The following is a 23,562-nucleotide window of genomic DNA, read 5'->3' as shown; positions in this document are numbered from 1 at the left end:
AAACACAAAAAACAAATAAACATTTGATTTTTGGAGTTATAAGGGGTTTAAAACATTAAACGGAGAAATAAAAAGTTGAATGCAAACTGTTTGACATAATTCCTTTCAGCAATTTGGTTTAGTTTTTTGGGACATCTAGGGGTGTACATTTTAGTTTGACATCCACTCTTGCTATGGGAGCCTCAAGCGAGGATATGGTAGAAAGATAGCATAAAGGTTTCTTTCTATTTTCTTTTGGGTTATTTTCCATACTTCAGGCATGTTATACAAATTGTTGAAAATCTTGACTGAATTCGAGTCCTTGATGCCTGTTGTTGTTGGAATATTTAATGCAGCATTGATGTTTGCCCCTAGAGCCAAACACTCACCTACCCTCCTGAAGTCTAGAACAGACATAAAAATTAATACGAGTAGGTGAAGTTTTTCAAATTTTGAAAAGAGGGGGAAAATGGAATGTGACAAAAGGAATGTTTATTCATTCATTTATTCAGTCACATTATTTAGATTTTTAGTTCAACAGAGCAGGGAAAAGGAAGAAGAAGAAAGTGGTCAATAGATCCACTTGTTGTAGAGACAGAAGGAAGTATGTTCAGTGTCTCCAGTTGCATGTGACTCCTATGTTCATTCTGTGAGTTGGTTGTTATTTTTGTTTTGTCCTGTTGAAGCAGTGATTGCTCCAAGCACCTTTGTATGTAGACATTAGAGCTGCAAGTTTAAAATTTTATTGAAGTTTGAAGTATTATCAGTTTAGGGTTATTTTAGGGTTTTTTGGTTGAAGCCGAATGCTCCCAAATTTTGTAATAGTTTAATGAAAGATTGAATAGAAAGAAAGCAGGCATACTTGAATCTATCTTCCTCTTCTATTCATTGCATTTGACAAGTTTGTTTGAAAAGTTAAAGCTTTGGCCTTTCTGGTTTTAATGGTGAAATCATTCACGTTGAATTTCTCTAAGTTATAATATTTCAGTTGAAACAGAACAATCGGCACCTACTGTATTTTTGTGCCGAGCTCTTCAAGTGCCAAGAATTTTCTTTGTGAGCCGAGCTCACTCAGCATCCATTGGTGTTGAGCTTTCTCCTTTGTGTGCCGAGTTTACTCAACACATCAAGTGCCGAGCAATCTATCACTCAACACCTTCCTGTGCTGAGCAAGTGCCAAGCAAAACTGGCACTCGACACCTTCATGTGCCGAGCACTTTTTCAAGTGCTGAGTAAAGATTTTAGGTTTAGGGTTGTGAGTTGAAATTTAAGTTTATAATATTTCTCACATGGTATCAGAGCTTTGAGGTCCCACATCCACAGTGAGTTAGGGCATTTGTTTTCTTAGGATATTTGACATGGCAGGAGATGCAGGAAAGATATGGCAGTAGCCACTATCCTTTAATGGATAGAATTATGATACATGGGCAAAGAAGATGAAGACCATAATGGTTGCTAATGATTTGTGGGAGTTTGTGGTGAATGGATTCAATGATGTAACAGACCCAACTCAGTATGCTGCTCTCACAAATGCACAGAAGACTCATTTGAAAGAGTCAAGGAGGGAAGATGCAAAGGCATTAAGTCTTATTGAAGTAGCAATGACAGAGACAATATTCCCAAAGATTGCAGCAGCAAATTATGCAAAGGAAGCATGGGATATCCTTGAGACGAACGTCAAGGGGACTGATAAAGTCCATACAGTAAAGCTACAGAATATAAGGAGGGAATTTGAGAACCTTCAGATGAAGGAAAATGAATCAGTTGCTGACTTTAGTTCAAGAACCTCCAATGTGATTAACCAATTGAAGTCAAATGGAGAAGACTATCAAGAGCAGAGGATAGTGGAGAAGATATTGAGGAGTTTACCTCATAAATATGACAATTTGGTCATGACCAGAGAAGAGGCAAAAGACCTTACTATTTTGACAATGGCTGAGTTGATGGGTACACTTCAAACCCATGAGCATAGGATCAATTGATCTACTTCTTCATCTTCCCAAGAGAAAGAATTCAAGGCTTAGTCAAATCCAAGAGAAAGGGGGAGAGGAAGAAATGGCTCAAGTAGAAACTCCAGAGGTAGAGGCCAAGGTAATGGAGGACAAAGAAATGCTGCAGCCGAATGCTCAAGAAGAGCAGATGGAGCAAGTAGCTCACAAAATACCTCAAGAGGAGGTAAGAAAAACTACAACTCAAATAAGAGTAATGTAGAATGATACTACTGTCATAAATATGGGCATTATGCAAATGAATGTTGGAAGAAGCAAAAAGATCAGTCAGGACAAGCAAATGTGGCTGACGTGAATATGGGAAGTGAAAACACTACCTTCATCATGTGTAATGTTAGTGAAGAAGGAAGCCCTGAGGTTTGGTACCTCGACAGTGGATGTAGCAACCACATGAGTGGCAATGAGACCTTGTTTTCATTCATTGACAAGAGTTTCAAATCAGAAATTAAGATGGGTAACAATGGAACCCTACCAGTTGTGGGCAAAGGATCTATTATGGTCTGCACCAAGAAAGGTGAGAAGAAAGAAATACAAAATGTGTATTTCACCCCTGGTATGAAGCACAATTTGATGATCATTGGTCAACTCATTCAAATTGGATACAAAGTGCTAATGAAAAATGATAGGTGTGTCATTCATGAAAAGGATGGGAGCAAGAACTTACTTGCAGCAGTTCAAATGACAAAGAACATAATGTTTCCCTTGAAGATAGAGACATGTTTCTCATCTCAAGTTGGTGCTGCACCTCCCACACAATTAGCTCTAAGGAGTGTGATTGAAGACCCTTCACGGTTGTGGCATCTCAGGTATGGTCATCTTGGCTATGCTGGTTTAAATTTATTGTCAAATAAAAGAATGGTAGATGGTTTGCCACATGTAGGAAATTCTTGTGACAAGTGTGAGGCTTGTATTTTGGGTAAGCAACATAGGCTTCCCTTTAATTTTGGAAATTCTAGGAGGGCTAGATATCCATTAGAGTTAGTGCATACTGACCTAGTCAGTCCTATGCAAGTTACTTCCATTGGGGGGAGTACTTTTTTCATGGCATTCATTGATGATTTCAGTCGTAGGACATGGGTGTATTTTTTAAAGAATAAATCTGAATCATTTGATAAATTTGTAAAATTTAAAGCCTAGGCTGAAAGAGAATGTGGACACTATATCAAGGTCCTCAGATCAAATAGAGGAGGGGAGTATACCTCCAATTCTTTTGTAAATTTTTGCAGGAAACATGGCATAAAGAAAGAGCTCACAACTAGCTACACACCATAGCAGAATGGAGTGGCTGAAAGAAAGAATAGGACCATTGTTGAAATGGAAAGGAGCATGATGAAGGAGAAAAGTCTCCCAACTAAATTTTGGGGAGAGGCTGTGGCAACAATAGTTTACCTAATTAATAGGTGTCCTACAAAGGCAGTCTGTGACAAAATTCCAATGGAAGCATGGTCACGAGAAAGATGGACAGTTGAACACCTAAGGGTGTTTGGATGTGTTGCATATGCACATGTGCCTAAAGAGAAAAGGCAAAAATTGGATGACAAAAGTGTGAAGTGCATCTTCATAGGGTACAACTCAGAATCAAAGGCATACAGATTGTATGACCCATTGAAGAACAAGATGAATCTCTCAAGAGATGTAGAATTTCTTGAAAATCAGTCTTGGTATGGTTCAACTGATGAGTCACCAAGCACATCAAGTAAAGTGCCAATTATGAGTAAAGAAGACACTGATGAACAACAAGAAGAAGGAGCAAATAGAAGAAAAGGCAAGCAGGTTCAGTCATTGTCAAGCTCCTCTAGGCATGATCGAGTGTCAGTGTCAAGTAATAGTGAAGACCGAGCTGGTCGGCAATGCAGTAGCAGTGAAGATTCTGATCCCACACTCTCCTCCCTGTTACCAAGAAAGACCAAGAGTCTTAGGGAGATATACCAAGATGAAAGGTATGAAGATTATGATGAGAGTGTTAATTTTGCATTATTTTCTCATAGTGATCCAATATATTTTGAAGAAGCAATCAAGGAGAAGAAATGGTGTAAGGCCATGGATGAGGAAATAGATGCTATAGAAAGAAATGAGACATGGGAGCTAACTGAATTGCCTCCCAAGAAGTAAGTAATTGGAGTGAAATGGGTCTATAAGAGGAAATGCAATGCTGAAGGCAAGATTGATAGACATAAGGCAAGGCTAGTAGTCAAGGGCTACAAACAGCAGTATGGAAGAGACTATGATGAGACCTATGCCCCTGTTGCAAGAATGGAAACTGTGTGTGTTGTCATAGTAATTGCAGCTCAACACAAATGGAAGATATTTCAAATGGATGTAAATTCTGCCTTCCTAAATGGTGTATTGAAAGAAGAAGTGTATGTGGAGCAACCACCTAGTTATGAAGTTGTAGGTGAAGAGAAAAAAGTATATAGATTGAAGAGAGCTCTTTATGGGCTCAAGCAAGCTCCATGGGCATGGTACAGTAGGATTGACTCATATTTGATGAGCAATGGCTTTAGCAAAAGCAATGGTGAGCTCACTCTTTACATCAAGGCAGTAGATGGTAATGTATTGATTGTTGTCTTGTATGTAGATGACTTGATTTTTACTGGTAATGATAAGGCTCTAATTGGTGAGTTTAAAGAGGCCATGAAAAGTGAATTTGAAATGACAGACCTAGGTCTCTTGAAATACTTTCTAGGCATAGAAGTAAAACAAATGCATGATGGCATTTTCATCTCTCAAGAAAAATATGCAAGGCAGATCTTGGAGAGATTTAAAATGCAGAATAGTAAGGCAACCCCCACACCAACAACAGTAGGTCTAAAGTTGAGCAAGGAAAACTCTACCAAAAGAGTAGATCCGACATTATACAAGAGTATGGTTGGAAGTCTAATGTATTTGACTGCAACTCGGCTAGACCCAATGCATGCAGTAAGCCTAATTTCTAGATTTATGGAAACACCAAAGGATTCCCATTGGCAAGCGAGAAAAAGGATCCTAAAGTATGTGAAAGGTACCAAGGGATTTGGGATTTTATATACTGCAAATGATGATTTCAAGTTGGTTTGTTACACAGATAGTGATTGGGCTGGAAGTTTAGATTATAGGAAGAGCACTTCCAGATACATGTTTCATAAGGGATCGGGTGCAATTTCATGGGCATCCAAGAAGCAACCTATTGTTGCTCAATCTACAGCAGAGGCTGAATACATAGCAGCAAATGCAGCAGCATGTCAAACAATTTGGCTAAGGAGGATCTTGACAGATTTGAATGAAAGGCAAGAGGTTGGAACCACAATTTATTGTGACAACATCTCATCAATTGCGTTGTCCAAGAATCTAGTCTTACATGGGAGAAGCAAACACATAGAAATTAGATATCACTTCATCAAAGAGTTGGTGGAGAAGCGTGTTTCATCCTTTGGCGAAACCCTCATTATGTTAACCTTTTTTTTTTGTTTCTAAGTGAGAGCTCATGGGATTTTAAGTGTGTGACCAGGCATTTGTGGTTAGTCGCAAGGTCGAGGCTCTTCATTAAACCAAAGCATCAAAAGATGCAACCCAGTGAGGCAATTATTTTCCTTTGGTCATTGAGTCATGGTAGATAGGCACTCAAACTCTTCTCAAACAAAAACTGAGTGATGCTTACCCTGGACCATCACAAGCATTCTATCAAATAGTGTGTATGCAAATGTCCAAAATCTTCAATTCTTCTAATCATCCCAGACTTAACATGTTGCTTACCTTCTAATCATCTCGATATGACATTCTCCTTACATCACTATCAGTGGTACCAAAATTTTGTCGAATAGCTTGCAACTCTCCAAGTTTCCAAATATGGTGATGGAAAATCTTTGCTTATGTGCTTCCACCAAATTCCTTCTACGACTACGCAGGCATTACCAATTGTAGGAATCGATCTTATTAAACAATTACCATTGTTGTCATGGGGTTCTCAGTATGTCCCAATGCATTTTTCCACCATATATCTTTATTTTGAAAATTCAATGTTCAATACTGGGATGAAATAACATGTCATGGCCTATCAAATGCTATGAACACATGGGCATTTTGTCAAACAGTTCACATGGCTTCAATAGGACACCTGAGTTTGGTGCTCATAACGTAACAACTGATAATCAAACCTCAACAATGGGAACATTTAATAATCAACTTCTTAATTTTTCACGCTATCAACCAAGTATTTATGTGAACAAACCCCAAGCTTATAGTATATGAAAGGTGACTAAAGAACTTGTACAATGGAGCCTGTGTTGAAATTATGTGCAATTGGGCATTCAAGTCTTAGATCTACACTTTTAAACTAGTGAATACGTGCTTTGTAATTTAGCTCCAAACATCTGAGTTTCAACACTTGAAATTAGAACCTTGGACCTTAGAGCTGAGAATCTAAATCATAGGATTGCTTCAACAATGTTACCTTTGAATTGAACTGATAAACCACACTTTTGAACTTGAACTTGAAACCATAAAATTTGAACTTTGGAACCATGTACCTTGAACCCGAACTTTGACCTTGAATCTGGAGCTCGAACCATAAAACTAACTTGAATTGAACATGGAATCTAAACTTCTGAAATCTGAACAATGAACCATGTGAACCTTCAAACTTGAAATTGAAATTGAAAACTGTGGTTCAACTTTGAGTTCAACACAATATCAGGATGTTGCCTCTATGCAGAACAAACCTTACAAAGGCATTGTTAGCAACAAAAACCAACAAGAAACTAAGGTAATTTCCCCACAGAATGAATTTACAAAGTTTAAAACTCAAATACAAAAACATGTTACAATATGGAAATTTCTCCTTGTGTTAGATTTAGGGTTTTTTTCCCTAGATGTAATCATTGATGAGTTCATTATGAACCTAACATTGTTGGAGATGCTGAAATTCTTTGTGCTCAACACTTTGTCATCGTGATCCAGATATCCACCCCTAAATCGCCCAATATTTTCGTATCATCCTTTAAAAATCAACATAATACTTGTTTTTCATATTAATAAATATTGGTTTAATTTTCTACTCTAAGTTATATTCTACCGTCAATAGCAGTATGGTATGAACAAATCTGTCATACAATGAGGTAAAATTTGGATATGCAATTATTATTTTAATGGTTCAAGCATGTGTCATCCATTAGACAGATTAATTTGCAACTTTAGAACATACTTATATGGAGAAGGGTCATGCCACATTCTACTTTTCTATGACCATGTAATGGTAGTGTTTAATAACTTACGAAAGACATAATTATCATTGTTCCTTTATTTTCCATAGTGATATGCAATTTCATTCTTCACCACCATCTCAACAACAGAATTTCATAATTTGTTTCTAGAGATATTCCATGCATTTTAGAGATGTATTTAATAGATACATATAATTTTGATGTGGATCCATACCTATTAGGGAGTTGGGACTCATTTTGATTGGAAACGAACTGAGGTCAACAATGAGTTGTTTTAAAATATTCAACACTTTTAAACTTTTCAATCTTCTTGTACTTCTTATAGAAAATTGATTTGAAGTCTTGGGTCCATGATTTCAAATAATAAACACTTTTTCCTAATTAAAATGAGCAATTACAATTTTGGTATACAATGGGTATGTTGAAGAGATTTGGAAAGTAAATTATAAAATATTTTGGTCGGCTTGCATACATATGTGTAATATATGAGATCAAGTAGTAGGTATTTTAGTAAATGATGACATTAATACAAAAATGATATAAATGAGAAGTGATCTAAATAAATTATGCATCCACTTAAGGGATCTAAACAGATCAAAATGATTCAAAGGATAGTCAAACTTCAAACATGATCAAAAGGATCCAAATAATAGTTAGACTCCATTTCCAATAAAATCACGTTCTTGCTCCATGTCCCTTAACTATTATTTCCCTTACCTATTAGAAAATGTCAGTGTCAAAAGTATGACATGAGATGTGTGGTTGCTTGCTTGTTCACATGAAGTGCTTATTTATGGATGGGAGTTCAAAGGCTTTCATGATGTATTCTAATGGTTGTATTCATAAATAATACATGATGATGGATGCTTTTGGAAGTTGGATTTTTTTCATTATAAGGATTTTCCTAGGATATATTTTGTGTCACATTTTTGTAGGTAAGTTCTCTATTCTCTTCCATGTCAATTCAATGTGTTTATTTGCATGAAATCTTAAATGACTTATGTTGAAATTTTCATATATTGACAGCAAATTCCCTTGCAATTTATTTCTACTTATACAATTTAAATCGTAACCAATTCATTTATGATACAAATCTTAAGTAATTTTTTCATATTTCTTTTTATGGTTTGTGTTATAGATCTAATTCTTTAATTAATACGTGCATATGTCTTGTTTGAGATTTACCTAAATGTATACCTTGTAAATTGTTTTTTAAAACTAGCAACCTTGTGTTAAGGTTTTTTAAATACCCAACCAAGAAATATCCTTTTTGGCTAAGATAGATATCCTATTAAAAAACCTAATGGAGCAAGGAATCTTAAACTCTAATAAATATATATCAAAAAATGTTTATGCATGGCATTGACCTTTCTATACCATTATATTTCCAAATCTAGCTATGGGAAGCTTTTTTTTTTTTGTCTCTAATCTACAATGCCTCAATAAGACATTGGCCACATGAACTTACTCACATAATGACTCAAATCTAGCTCTAGGTAGCCTTTATTTTGTCTCTAACCTATAATGCCTCAATAAGCCATCAACCCCATGAAATTACTTACATACTAACTTAAAAAGGAATAGGAGGTTTAGTTTGTAGTTTGGACATTCATAAATAGGATCAATGCATATGTGATCTCACAAACAAAACACACCTTATAAATGTATTCCTTATTTTCCTTTCTATCATTTAGTGGCCCTACTCAATATATCAAACAAAAAAATTCTCTTACATTTCGAGCATCAAACTATTTCACAACTTATAGATTTCTAGAGCAATTATTTTTTGGTTCATCTCTTATATGATTCGGTCTTATGTTTCTTTGGCACTATGTCTTTATTTTTTTACTCTCTTACTTCAATAGCTCTAATTCATTTTTGCAATATGTTATCATCCCACTTGCATTTATCTTTATTCTCACCCTTCTAACCTTTATTTACTCTTTTTCCAACTATTTTTTATAATCTCTTACAAAAAACCTCCATTCTATTAAAGCAAACTCATAGCCCTTCCCATACTTCACCATGATCTTCTTGTTCTATCCCTTACCTATTTTTATCATAACATTTGTATTTAACACTTTTACTATTTCTTATGTACCTATTAACCCATCATCTCATAATACATTTATGTGCATTTTGATTTATATAACACTTTCATACCTTATCTCACCTTTATCTTTCTTATTAAAACCCCTAATTTCCATACTTTTATACTATCCTTTTCACTCCTTAGTCTTGCAAATGGAAAAGCAGGGATTTCTTTTAATAAAAAGATACCCTTTCACTGTGAAGAGGTGGAGAATAATACAGATAGATATGACCCCACCTCTATAAATAGAAATCCTCTCATCTTACTTCACACGACATACAAGGAAAATAGGAGAAAATTTATACTTTTGGGAACTTGTAAGAAAATATAGTGGCACGAAGTATAATAGTGAAAATAGTGAGTGTGGTGGAGGAAAAAAGGTTGTGGAATGTAGTGGTGAAGAATGTAGAGACCCTCTTTACAAAGGCTTTTCCAGAGGTGTTTTCAAGCATTGCTACTCTTAGTGGTTGTAATGTCCTCATCTTTTTAGCAACTAAGTGGAGTTCTTAGCCTTCACATTCTCCAAAGGCTAAGTGGACCATAAGAGGAAATTAAATTAATTTCCTATAAAGTCATTAAATAAATTAAAAATTAAAAGGTGACTTTATATTTAATTAATGTAATTAATTATTATATTGCAAGGAGAAGCTTCTAGATAGTGCATTAATCATTGGAAAGGGGGAAGCCTCTAGTAATTTAATTTTCTAGAAGCACAATTAATTATTGTATTGTGAGGGAGGAGTTTCTAGAGAGTGCATTAATTATTGGAAGGGGGAAGCTTCTAGTACTTGCAATTAACTAATATTTTATTTCCTTCTAGAAGTGTGTAGGGAAAGTATAAATAGAGGCGGGAACTTCATTGTTTAGCATCGAATGATTGTGAATTGCATTTGATAAGAGCTTGGAGGTGTGAGTTATAGATTTGTTTCTTGGCATTAGAAGACGTCTATCCTCTCTTGTAACATTCTAGATGTCATTCCCTTGGGGTTTGGCCTTTGGAATTCAGTGCTATGTATTTGAGAACTAATATTATTTCAGCACTGGTTCAATCTTCATGTTAAATTCCTTCTTGTTCATGTTATGTGGTTTCAAAATCTATGCAAAGACATTAAAATCTATTTCAGCAGTTGGTTCAGTTCTTGGGCATTTCTAGGGTGCCCATTACAGTGGTATCAAAGCTTGCTTGCAAAGTGTTTAACAAAGTTATAACTGGTGGGTGCCCATTATAGTGGTATCAGAGCCATTTACAGTGGTATCAGAGCCGTTTACAGTGGTATTAGAGCGGAAGTCCTGCCATCCTGTGGAGGTCTTATAGGGAATTTGGAATAGCCAGATAAAGGAAAAAGTGTTTAAAAAAATGTATATCAATCTAGATCAGGATGTGATGTTCAGACGATTACTAGGTACATTAGAGGAGGGGCAGTGTATGCAACAGGAGTAAAATAAGTGAATGGATATGATGTGACAGGAGAAGAATAGGCAAATGGATATGATGTTGCAGCTTATGGCTAGACAGATGGGCATCAATATTGATTATTTGTATGTTGCTCCATTGCAAGAGGTAGTTGATTCCTTAAGTGGGATCGAGACAAGTATAGAGCCACCTGACTATGATGTTGGTGATGTGGGTGTTTCAACAAAGTCGATAGATGTGGGTTTACGCTCTACTATTATTGATTCACAATCTGGTGTTGAGTCGTGTGTAGAGTCAGGAGTCCACATATGAAGCTTTGTCAAGAGATGGCAATGCAACAATAGTGGGATTAAGAGAATGCAAGGATACTGTCATATCAATAGCCACTTCTGTGTCAGTTGAACCATCCAACGAGGAGTTTAGTAGTATGCATGCGGTTGTAGATGTGTGCTCTGATGATAGTACACTTTTTATTGCTAATGAGGTGAGTGATATAGTGACAGAGTCATATTATACTATTGATCAACAAAGTGTTGATGTTCACTTCTGGGATAGTACTATGTTCAACATGGATGCAACATTGTCTTATAACAATTTGATGTTTGAGGTTGATGTTGATCACTAACTTGAGTGGAGTTGGGCTTAGTTTTCACCATCTACAAAGATTTTTTTTTGTGTTGCAGCAGTTAAGAAAAAGAGATTTCATAGATCTTCTATGGAGCCACCTTTTGGTGACATTCTGATTTCTACATCATCAACACAAGTTTTGGGTGCTAGGTTGTAGGACATGTGGTTGGTCTTGATGATGCTAGTTTGTAGTTGGTTTAGTGTCCATAGGGATATCAATACTACTTCATTTTGGATCTAGGTGGAGCTTGGAGTTCATTGTGTTGCTAGATTGCTTGAGGACAAGCAATTTCAAGGAGGGCAGACTGTAATGTCTCCATCTTTTTAGGAACTAAGTGGAGTTCTTAGCCTTCACTTTCTCCAAAGGCTAAGTGGAGTATAAATTAAATTAATAAATTAAAAATTAAAAAGTGACTTTATATTTAATTAATTTAATTAATTATTGCAAGGAGAAGCTTCTAAATAGTGCATTAATTATTGGAAAGGGGGAAGCCTCTAGTAATTTAATTTTCTAGAAGCACAATTAATTATTGTATTGTAAGGGAGGAGTTTCTAGAGAATGCATTAATTATTGGAAGGGGGAAGCTTCTAGTGAATGCAATTAATTAATATTTTATTTCCTTCTAGAAGGGTGTAGGGAAAGTATAAACAAAGGTGAGAGCCTCATTGTTTAGCATCTGATTATTGTGAATTGCATTTGATAAGAACTTGGATGTGTGAGTTACATATCTTTTCTTGGCATTAGAGGATGTCTATCCTCTCTTGTAACATTCTAGACGTCATTCCCTTGGGGTTTGGCCTTTGGAATTCATTGCTATGTATTTGAGAACTAATATTATTTCAGCAGTGGTTCAATCTTTATTTTAAATTTCTTCTTGTTCATGTTATATGGTTTCAAAATCTATGCAAAGATATTAAAATATATTTCAGCATTTGGTTTGGTTCTTGGGCATTTCTAGGGTGCCTATTACAGTGGCTTTGGGCACCCTAGAAATGCCCAAGGATTGAACCAACTGCTAAAAGAGATTTTAATATCTTTGCATAGATTTTGAAACCATATAACATGAACAAGAAGGAATTTAACATGAAGATTAAACCACTGCTGAAATAATATTAGTTCTCAAATACATAGCAATGAATTCCAAAGGCCAAACCCCAAGGGAATGATGTCTAGAATGTTACAAGAGAGGATAGACGTCCTCTAATGCCAATAAAAAATCTATAACTCACACCTCCAAGCTCTTATCAAATGCAATTCACAATCATCTGATGCTAAACAACGAAGCTCCCACCTCTATTTATACTTTCCCTACACCCTTCTAGAAGGAAATAAAATATTAGTTAATTACAAGTACTAGAAGCTTCCCCCTTCCAATAATTAATGCACTCTCTAGAAACTCCTCCCTCGCAATACAATAATTAATTGTGCTTCTAAAAAATTAAATTACTAGAGGCTTCCCCCTTTCCAATGATTAATGCATCGTCTAGAAGCTTCTCCTTGCAATATAATAATTAATTAAATAAATTAAATATCAAATCACCTTTTAATTTTAAATTTATTTAATGACTTTATACAAAATTAATTTAATTTCCTCTTATGCTCCACTTAGCCTTTGGAGAAAGTGAAGGCTAAGAACTCCACTTAGTTGCTAAAAAGATGGGGATAATATAGTCCGCCCTCCTTGAAATTACTTGCCCTCAAGCAATCAAACAACAGAATGAACTACAAGCTCCACCTAGATCCCAAATGTAGTATGTGATATCCCTGTGGACACTAAACCAATTGCAAACCAGCATCATCAAGACCAACCACATGGCCTGCAGCCTAGCACCCAAAAGTTGTGCTGATGATGTAGAAGTCAAAATGTCACTAGAAGGTGGCTCCATAGAAGATCTATGAAATCTTTTCTTCCTAACTACTGCAGCAAAAAACTGAATCTTTGTAGATGGTGAAAACTAAGCCCAACTCCACTCAGGTGAGTGATCAACATCAACCTCAAACATCAAATTGTCATAAGACAATGTTGCATCCATGTTGAACATAGTACTATCCCAAAAGTGAACATCATCACTTTGTTGATCAACAGTATAATATGACTCTATCACTATATTAGTCACCTCATTAGCAATAACAAGTGTCCTATCATCAAAGCACACATCTACAACCGCATGCATACTACTAAACTCCTCGTTGGATGGTTCAACTGATACAGAAGTAGTTGTTGATATGATAGTATCCTTGTTTTCTCCTAATCCCACTATTGCTGCATCACCATCTCCTGACAAAGCTTCATATTTGGACTCCTAACTCTGCACACATGACTCAACAACAGATTGTGAATCAATAATACTAGAGTGTAAACCCACATCTATTGACTTTGTTAAAACATCCACATCACCAACATCATAGCCAGGTGGCTCTATACTTGTCTCGATCCCACCTAAGGAACCAACTACCTCTTGCTCTAGAGCAACATATAAATCATCAATATTGATGCCCATCTATCTAGCCATAAGTTGCAACATCATATCCATTCGCCTATTCTGCTCCTGTTGTATACAATACCCTTCCTCTAATGTACCTAGTAACCATCTGAACATCACATCCTGATCTAGACCGATATACATTTTGTTAAACACTTTTCCCTTTATTGAGCTATTCCAAATTCCCTATAAGACCTCCACAAGATGGAAGGACTTAGAGCTCTGAAACCACTGTAATAGGCCCAATCGATTATAACTACATGAAACACTTTACAAGAAAGCTCTGAAACCATTGTAATGGACACCCTAGAAATGTGTAATGAGCCATACAATTTTGGTAATGTTCCTGAAAGTGTCAAAGATGCTCCTGAATGGTTTCTGCTCTGATACCACTGTAATGAGCACCCTAGAAATGCCCAAGAACTGAACCAACTACTGAAAGAGATTTTAATGTCTTTGCATAGATTTTGAAACCATAAAACATGAACAAGAAGGAATTTAACATGAAGATTGAACCACTGCCTAAATAATATTACTTCTCAAATACATAGTAATGAATTCCAAAGGCCAAACCCCAAGGGAATGACATCTAAAATGTTACAAGAGAGGATAGACCTCGTCTAATGCCAAGAAAAGATATGTAACTCACACATCCAAATTCTTATCAAATGTAGTTCACAATAATCGGATGCTAAACAATGAGGCTCTCACCTCTATTTATACTTTCCCTACACCCTTCTAAAAGGAAATAAAATATTAATTAATTGCATTCACTAGAAGCTTCCCCCTTCCAATAATTAATGCATTCTCTAGAAACTCCTTGCTTACAGTAATTAATGCACTATCTAAAAGCTTCTCCTTGTAATAATTAATTAAATTAATTAAATATAAAGTCAACTTTTAATTTTTAATTTATTTAATGACTTTATAAGGAATTAATTTAATTTCCTCTTATGCTCCACTTAAACCTTTGGAGAACGTGAAGGCTAAGAACTTCACTTAGTTGCTAAAAAGATGGGGACATTACACTAGCAATGGTGGTGTGGGCATCTTTAGTTTGTGGATGATACTTCATTTATGGGACAAACCCGTCTTCAGAAAGCTACTTTTTTTAGGCATGCTTTGGATGTGCATCTTGTAGCTTCAGGACAGAAAGTTAATGTGAACAAATCCTCAATTTTTTTCTTCAATACTCCCTAGGCTATTCAGAGGTGTATTGCTGCTATTTTGAGGTTTTAGATTGGGTATCTTCCCTTTGTTTATTTGGGTATTCGTCTTACTACTAGTAGACATCCTAGATCTTTCTGGAAAGTTTTGCTTGATAAACTATGAGAAAAGGTTAATCATTGGACTCATCAATGGCTATCAACTGCTATTCACCTGACTCTATTAAAATTGGCTATTCAAGCCCTTCCTATTTACAGGGGTTTTTTTCAGGCTGCTCCTATGTATTTTCTTCAGGAATTTGATGCTCTATCCTATCAATTCCTTTGGAGTGGGAACCTTTCAACTTCTAAATGGAGTCTGGTTAAATGGGAAACAATGTGTAGACCTCAGAAGGAGGGTGGCCTTAGCTTATGATCAGCTATTTTAAATGGACAGGTTCTCGCTGCAAAACTTTATTGGCATCGGTGTACTAACCAACATGAACTTTGGGCTCGCATTTTCACCCACAAGTATTTTCCAGATATTGATGTGGTGGAAGTTCACCACTTTCCTCTGGAAGGGAGAGGATCCATGATTTGGAGCTCAGTTGGTTAAAGATGGTCTCTTTTAGAATTGTCATTTGAGATCACAAGCTTTATTTTAGCTTGACTCTTGGGATGGGCACCCTCCTATTCTTAACACTCATCCTCAGCTACATGCCCTCTATCAAAATTTTAGTGCTGCTAGTTGGGACATAGTTGATTTTTATAAGATAGGGTGTGTTAGAGGTTTGGCTCCCTCCTTTCATTGGAAACATCCTTCTGAATGGCCTCGAGAGGATTTGTGGAGGATAGGAAGAAGTTGTTTCAAATTTTGTAGTCTTGTGAGTGTACTACTTTGGTTGGTAATGATGTTCTTGTTCAGACAGTGAAGATTTGTCTAAAAAAATTTCAATGTCTGCAAGATATGTTGAGCTTCTTCAATAGACGTTGGGAGACATTTAGATGCTTTGGTGGAAGCAAGTCTGGTACAAGTTTTCTTGGCCCAAGTGTGTTTCTTTTTATGTGGTTGGTGGTCCATAGCCAATGTGGGATAATTTATGCAAGTGTGGCTTCCAAGGACCCTCAATGTGTGTTCTATGCCAGACTAGTGAAGAAAATATCTCTTATCTCTTTTTCCTATGCTCTTTCCCTAGACATATTTGGTACTCTTGGTGGAATGTGTGGAACCAATCCTATTGGCATGTTTCCTCACTAGCAGAATTCTTTGCTCGTTAGGGTAAGGCTCTTGTCAAGACTTCATTTCTTCAAGTTGCATGGACTCTTGGCATATCGGGTTCGAAAGGAACTGTCGTATCTTTAAAGATGATTTTTAGAGATTCCTCGCTTATGATGAAAAATTCTCCATTCTTTGTGGGAAATCATTTCTGCAAAATGTGACACTTTTGAGGCCATGGAACCAAGGGAGGATATTTTCAATAATCATCTTATTATTCCCCCCTCACATGGAAAACTGCTAAGAAAGAGGTGTAGACATCCCTTGCAAAAGATAAAGAGGGTGGGGAAGTGGAGTGCCCCTCCACAAGGTATTCTTAAAATCACCATGGATGGGTCTTCCAAGAGAAATCCAGGCATTGTTGGCATTGGCAGTGTTGGTAGAGATAGTAAGGGGGATGTCTAGTTTGTATTTTCTATTTGTAAAGGTCATCACACTAACAACCTAATGGAGGCCATTGCTATTTTGTATGCTATGAAGAATGCTTGTAACCTTGGTTGGAGAAGGCTTATCTGTGAATCTGACTCACAAGTGGTGATATGTCTATTGAATTAGCAACATTCTGAAGTTGTTAGTTGGAAGTTAGCTTTGATTGCAGACCAGATTCATAATTTGTGTACTTCTTTGGAGTCTGTTACTTTCACTCATATTCCCAGGGAATGGAATAGTGTTGCTGATTGTTTGGCGAAGTGGGCTTCTAACCATATGTGTAATTGGAACATTGTTGATAAGACTCAAATTCTGATGGGCTTGTCCCATCAATTTAATCACTTGGTTGATCTTGACAGGGCTGTTTGATGCCCTTTCTCTATCTGATTTGTTCTTGTTTCTCTTTCAGCTTGAATAAATTTTCACCCCTCCTTTATTTATCAAATACAACTTATGCTTTTGATGCTCATTAACTATAAAACGTAATGTAATATTATTGTTTGAGTTGGAATATATAGATGTTGGTATCTTTGTCTTTCTGGGACAAATTATAAGAAACAAGTTGGAATATGTAGATGCTAGTATTTTTTTAATGTATAAAAAATTACAAATTACGAGTTGGAATATATAAATGTTGGCATTTTTATCTCTGTGTAACAGATTATAACATTTTAAATAAGCCTGATATTGCTATCAAGATTTTACTTTGTAGTTTTGTTTGATCAAATTCATTGACTCATGTTTTATGAGTAGTCGTTCACAAGGACACATCTTTCAAGAGAATGAATAGGCATCAGGGAGGTCATCCATCCCACTGCTATTCCATCTAGATCCAATGAGTGCTAAGTATTCTATTCATTCAAATGAAAATAGATTCATAAGAAATACTACTCATGAAAAGTAAGTTGAATCGTCATAACAATATCACCATTGCCACACTATAGAAAATATATCCTACTTATCAATTTTAAATAAGTGTTCCTCTAAATTAAAATCTGCCTTGTATGCATGGTTGATCAGGTGACAAGGAGTTAATCTTTTTGAAAGAGAGGATAGATGAAATGGACGAAGAGAAGATGGTTTATAGTGTGAGTCATGTTGAAGGAGGAATGGTGGGAAGAACATGCATCTGTATGAAATCCGAGCTCAAATACAGGGTTAAGGCAGAGGGGAATGCATGGTTACATGGACATGTCACTATGTCACTATGACACCCTTCCTTCTATCATTCCCGATCAGATTAATGTTGAGGTTGCTACGAACTCCATTGGAGGATTGTTCAAGAATGTTGATGAATATCTTGTTTCAAACCTCACCTTATATTCTTAGAGATTGAAAGGTTTTAAGAGATTTAACATCATTCAATTTCTTCCATTTCATTTCATCTAAATGTCTTAAGCATAATACATTAAGTTTGATTTCTAGATAAAAATATTAAATATTCAAAATTGACATATTTTTATCAAGTTCAATTTTTCCTTCAATTGTCATGTTTAAGAGTGACCCATCTCATTAGGACAGCTTAATTATCATATCAGTGAGCTCTAAAGATAGCAATAAAAATCCAGGGTGCTGCTGTTTTTCTTGATTCGTTGTGCTACTGTTTTTCTTGGTTTTTCTTGTTGTTCATTATGCATTTGTGAATTCCCAAACCAATGCAATCGATCAATAATAAAATGTATCAATTAAACTTAAAACTGAGTATATGTATATAAATTTGAGCAATCACACCTTGTTTGCACAGCTAGCCTATAACATCAAGACATTAAAACTAATGTGAAAGAGAAATCTATTCACTACACTTGTGTGTAAAAGTTACCACTCCAGCCATTCTTTGGAACGAGTGTCAGTAAATACGTTCTTCTAATGACATGGTAAGCAGATATAAAAAGAGTTCTCTTTGCTTATATTTCCGTTCAGAATACAATATATGCAGTATATATGTATGTAATGGTGGCTACATGCACAGCTGTATAGCTGTAGGTAGAAAACTAGGTTTTGATATAGTGAACTCTACTAGATGTAGGGATGGTAACGTCAAGGGAAGATTGAAATTTATCTTCTTGTAACATAATTTTATATAAATTATGAACAAAAGGTAAATATTTATCAAATCAAAAAATATAAACCTAACTTATATAAACTTAAACCTAAATGAAATTAAAAGTCATGTTTTCAAATCAATCAATATGGGTGTTATCAAAATCAAAACAATGTGAAGACTGTAATCAAAGTTCTCTTTGGTTGAATAAGTTGCAAGGGTTATGATAGGAGTTGTTATTTGATACCTATATTTTTACAACATCGTACCAATAGTTATGACTTCAAAGTTGTTAATACAATGATGACTGTCCATAATTGAATGAAATATACCCTTTGTTGTAAAAATTAACTAATAATGCGTTGACACATCAGTTGATTAAATAAATTATAAATAATTTTAAATTTTCATCTTTTTTTTTGAAAAGGACCATATTAAAGTGCTCAACTATTGAGTCTCTTTCCTATATCTTACAAAACAAAGATAGTACAATTTAAAATATACATCAAATTTTAATTTTAAATTTTTTTGACTGCTTCATCTCAATAACAAGAGTGTACACAAATTTAGTCATGAAATGATATGATCATTTCCCATAAGGACCTCTACTACTACCAATGTTAAACTGGACACTTTTCAATATAATCTTAGATCTTCACATTCTGTCCTCTCAATATATCTGAATTAATCATGTTAGAAGTTAGCAGTTATTAGGTGATTGTCCAGTGCAATTAATCTTCTTTGAAATGCTCTCATCCCACTTCACACAACATACAAGGGAAAAGAGGAGAATAAATTTAGAAATCAAAGAGCCCTTTCTTATATATGTTGCAAACTTATAATTTAATGGTCATTAACTGTACAGATGTTAAAATTGTTGTTGTTTATATAGTTCAGCATGTACATCTAAACTACAAATCTTTAAGTATTTGATTGAGAAAACGAAGAACTTAGAGTTAGCTGTGTGAAAAAGAAGGTAGATAAAATGAATGAACACAAGATTTTCATTACGAGACAACTTGAAGGAGTTGTCCTTGAGCATTTTCATAATTTACGTGTTGAACTAGGAGAACTTGTATTATAGCAATTCAAAAACAAGGATTAAAATCACATACACAATAAGATCAAATTGGTGAGCAATGATTGGGTTCACATTCATGGAAATGATATGAGCATATACTATAATTTATCCTCTACAAAGTAGATAAATGATTCCAGTATACATTACTTAAAATAATGTATTAACTAATTATAATTATAATTACCTTGAACACTAATTAACTCACATTAATTTAATATGCCTCATCGTTTTCAAATTCTACAATGATAAATAAATCTTAAGCAATTGTAATCTATTAACATCTTCCGACTTCATTCAACAATAATAATTTTTTTTTTGATGAATAGTCATTTTCTATTAATAATTAATATACTAAGATTGAATAGTCCTTTTCTATGAACAGTAATAATTGATAAATAGCTGGTTAGAATTTTTGCAATAAAAATATATGTGAAAATATTTAATTGAAAGATAAACTGATAAGAAAATATTTGACAAATAATAAACCTTTTTTTAATTGAAGTCAAAAAATGATAGAACATTACACATCATATCTAGTCATAGAATTTTAGTTCAATGTCCTGCTAAGGATTGACTATTTTATATCTTGCTGACTCTAAAATTCGTAGCCATGGAAGAGAAAGCAAAAATAAAAGAAATTCACACCATTTATTATCCTTATTGTTGCATGACCAAGCCTGCAACTTCTTGTCAGCTATTTTATTACTACCATATTCCCATTACATGGCTAAACTTTCTTCTTTTACGGCGTTACAACACCTGCATACAACACAACAAAACGGATGATTTAGAAGATTGTTCCACAATTGTAAAATGGAAAGTAAGAATTATATGTTGTCAGTGTTATTATTGGATATTTCAAATCATAATATGTTGATATTAGATAAGAGAATGTTATTGGAACAATTCTGTGAATCATATATTGATAATTTTAGAATCATCTTTTGGGAACATATTCAATAATTTATCATAGGATGTTGAAGAACTAAAAAATAATCTTACAATCAATGTTTCAGATCATGGTCCATGATCTATTGTAAGAGTGCTCCAAAAATTAAGAATGAAATATTCCAAAAATTAAGAATCAATATTTCAGACCATATCCTATCATGTGGTCATAAGATACTAGAGAGCTAAAGAAATTAGAATCAATCTTTCAGATCACATACAATATTAGAGAGCTTAAAAAGATTTTTAGATAGCATCTCATGACCATCATTAGAAGGATAGAAGGTTTAAAGAGATTTTCAGATCATATGTTTTGATTCATTGTCAAAATATTAGAGAACTCAAATAAAATATGAACTAAAACATTAATACTTAAAAATCGTGGACAATCAAATTAAAACAACAATCACCAAAACAGCAGCAACAGCTTTATGAATCACACAAATCTGATAATCTTAGAGAGCTCAGACGACTTGAGAAACATTTTTGCAGAACACACTCCATGATCTATCATAAGATGTTAGAAAGCTCAAAAACATTTAGAATCAATGTTTCAGATCACAGTCATGATCTATTATAGGAATATATTAGAGTGCTTAAAAATAAATAAAGAATAAGTATGTCAGATCTGGTCAAACATATTATCTAGAATTAAAAGAAATTAGAATCAATATTTCAGATCACACATAATATTATAAATCTTAAAGAGATTTGCAAATGGCATTCTATGATCTATTATCAGAATGTAAGAAAGCTTAAAGAAACTTTCATTTTATGATCTATCATCAAAATGTTTAAAAACTTACAGAAACAATAATTCAAAAAAAATCATACTAAACAATGAATTGCAAAGATCTCATCAACTATATATGTGTATAACCAAGGAAGTATGAGATCTTACTGCCACATCTGAAATGGTGGGGAACTTTTCTCCCACAGCCTTCAATAATTCTGACGGCCTTGCTGACTTGAATGAGAGCAGCAAGTTGTGGAGTAACCTTGGGACACACACAAGCTGTGTCTCCACTCCTTATCAGAGAACAACAATTGGGTGATGGGGATTGCCCATATATTATTGGCTTGCAAGCATTTACAAGCCCCTGGACTTGATCTTTGCATCTGTCTCCCTCCACACAAACTGATAATACACAAACACTTATTATCACCATCACCACACAAACCCTAATGTTAATGGAAGCCATTGCATTCAATATTCACGATTCTACAATACCCACTTCTCTTGCAATGCCTACTTATATAATCTCAAATATCAAATCAAAATTTATATAATCTCAAAATATCAGATTTGAAAATTTATTGGTATTTTCTTCGAAGTTGCAAGAGTTCAATCAAAGCTTAATCCAGTCAATCATGGCGGCCAAGACAATTTCTTGAAGCGCGTCAAGAGGATTCATCTAGACGGTCTAAGTTCAAGAAACTCCTTTAATTTAATCAATTTTGTCTTGGGTTTGTCACTATGTGAACAAGTCAAGCAAGGGTATCATGAGTTGGCCACTATCTCAAAGACTTTGAAGAAAAAAGTAAGGAGACTTCAACAAATTATATGTTTTTTTCTATTCCTTGATCATGAATCCAAAGTCAATAGTCAATGGCTTGAATGTGACATGGAAGTAGCATAACCATGGGCACATATGATAGTCTATTGATAAATCCATTTTGCAAAAGATATTTCTCATCAATAGTAGTTTGTTTATATTTATTTATAAAACATTAATATATTAATTTCTTCCTTGACGAATAATACTTTGTTTAGATTTAATTATAAAAATATAAATTATATATTAATATCTTTTTTTAAAGTTAGGGTATGACATTACATTTTATTCAAAATATCATGAGGAGTGTTCAAATTGTCAAGTAGTTTTTCTGCGAGTGGGAGTAGGTAGGCCTCTCAGTATGACATTACATTTTATTCAAAATATCATGAGAAGTGTTCAAATTGTCGAGTAGTTTTTTGTGAGTGGGAGTAGGTAGGTCTCTCACTATACAATTCTTTCAAATTATTTTTAATATTTTTTCGAATCATATTTGTGCTAAAAATTATAAGTAATTGCCCTTGTCAAGCTAGCCAAAAACATAGGTTGAGAGGCACTAAATTGAAAATCAATAATTTATAATTTCTTTTCTTTTAAATGATTCTAGCACCTTTAAGCACTCTATTCAAAATATTATGAGAAGTGTTCAAATTGTCAATTAGTTTTTGCCCATTCTCTCAAATATTCAAATACTTCTAACCATCCAAATTTAATTATTGCTATGTGATACTACCTTTATCATCTATTTATTTTTTTTAGAATTATATTTGAACTAGAAAATAATAAGCAATTGTCCTTGTCAAACTAGCCAAAAACATCTTTATCAGATGGAAAATTGGAAATCAATAATTTCGTTTAAAAAAATATTTTAAATGATTTTAGCACCTTTAAGGACTCTAGTATTACATTGGTTTAACTCAAGTCTATAATTAAAATGTAAATTAATCCCATCTTATAATTTTTTCTATAAAATTTAATGTGAATCACATAATTTTTTTAATGAAATCATCATATATGAAAATGAATGTGTTAAATTGAAAACCAAATCCTCTAAAATTAATAGGGAATCATGATCGTATAATTGTTCCTTCTTCCACTCTATAGATCTCTTCACCAACCACTAATCTTCATTCATCATTAGTAGTAGTTTCTTCTCCCTCTCTGGGAGTTACTTGATCAACTCAATGCAACATAACCAAATAGATTCAAGATACTTCTTTGAAATTGTATCATCCTAAATTTAATTTAATTCTTAATCAGGTTCTCATTTTAGTATGTACGAG

The 23,562-nt window shown here is 34.3% G+C and overlaps 1 protein-coding gene across 1 annotated transcript; it reads right to left on the bottom strand.

Moving 5' to 3' along the window:
- Nucleotides 1–20,244: 20,244 nt before the first annotated feature.
- Nucleotides 20,245–21,952, bottom strand: LOC149571419 (uncharacterized). The gene is made up of 2 exons (XM_089812940.1): nt 21,625–21,952; nt 20,245–20,534 (listed from the first exon to the last, which is right to left on the bottom strand). Exons 1-2 carry the CDS (start codon nt 21,923–21,925, stop codon nt 20,518–20,520), a joined length of 318 nt encoding a protein of 105 aa, XP_089669066.1. The 5' UTR covers nt 21,926–21,952; the 3' UTR covers nt 20,245–20,517.
- Nucleotides 21,953–23,562: the final 1,610 nt, after the last annotated feature.

The sequence above is a fragment of the Cupressus sempervirens genome, chromosome 2 (assembly GCF_028749045.1).
Source record: "Cupressus sempervirens isolate cs-2001-9-10 chromosome 2, ASM2874904v1, whole genome shotgun sequence".
Lineage (NCBI taxonomy): Eukaryota > Viridiplantae > Streptophyta > Pinopsida > Cupressales > Cupressaceae > Cupressus > Cupressus sempervirens.
This window is presented reverse-complemented; position numbering and strand designations above follow the sequence as displayed.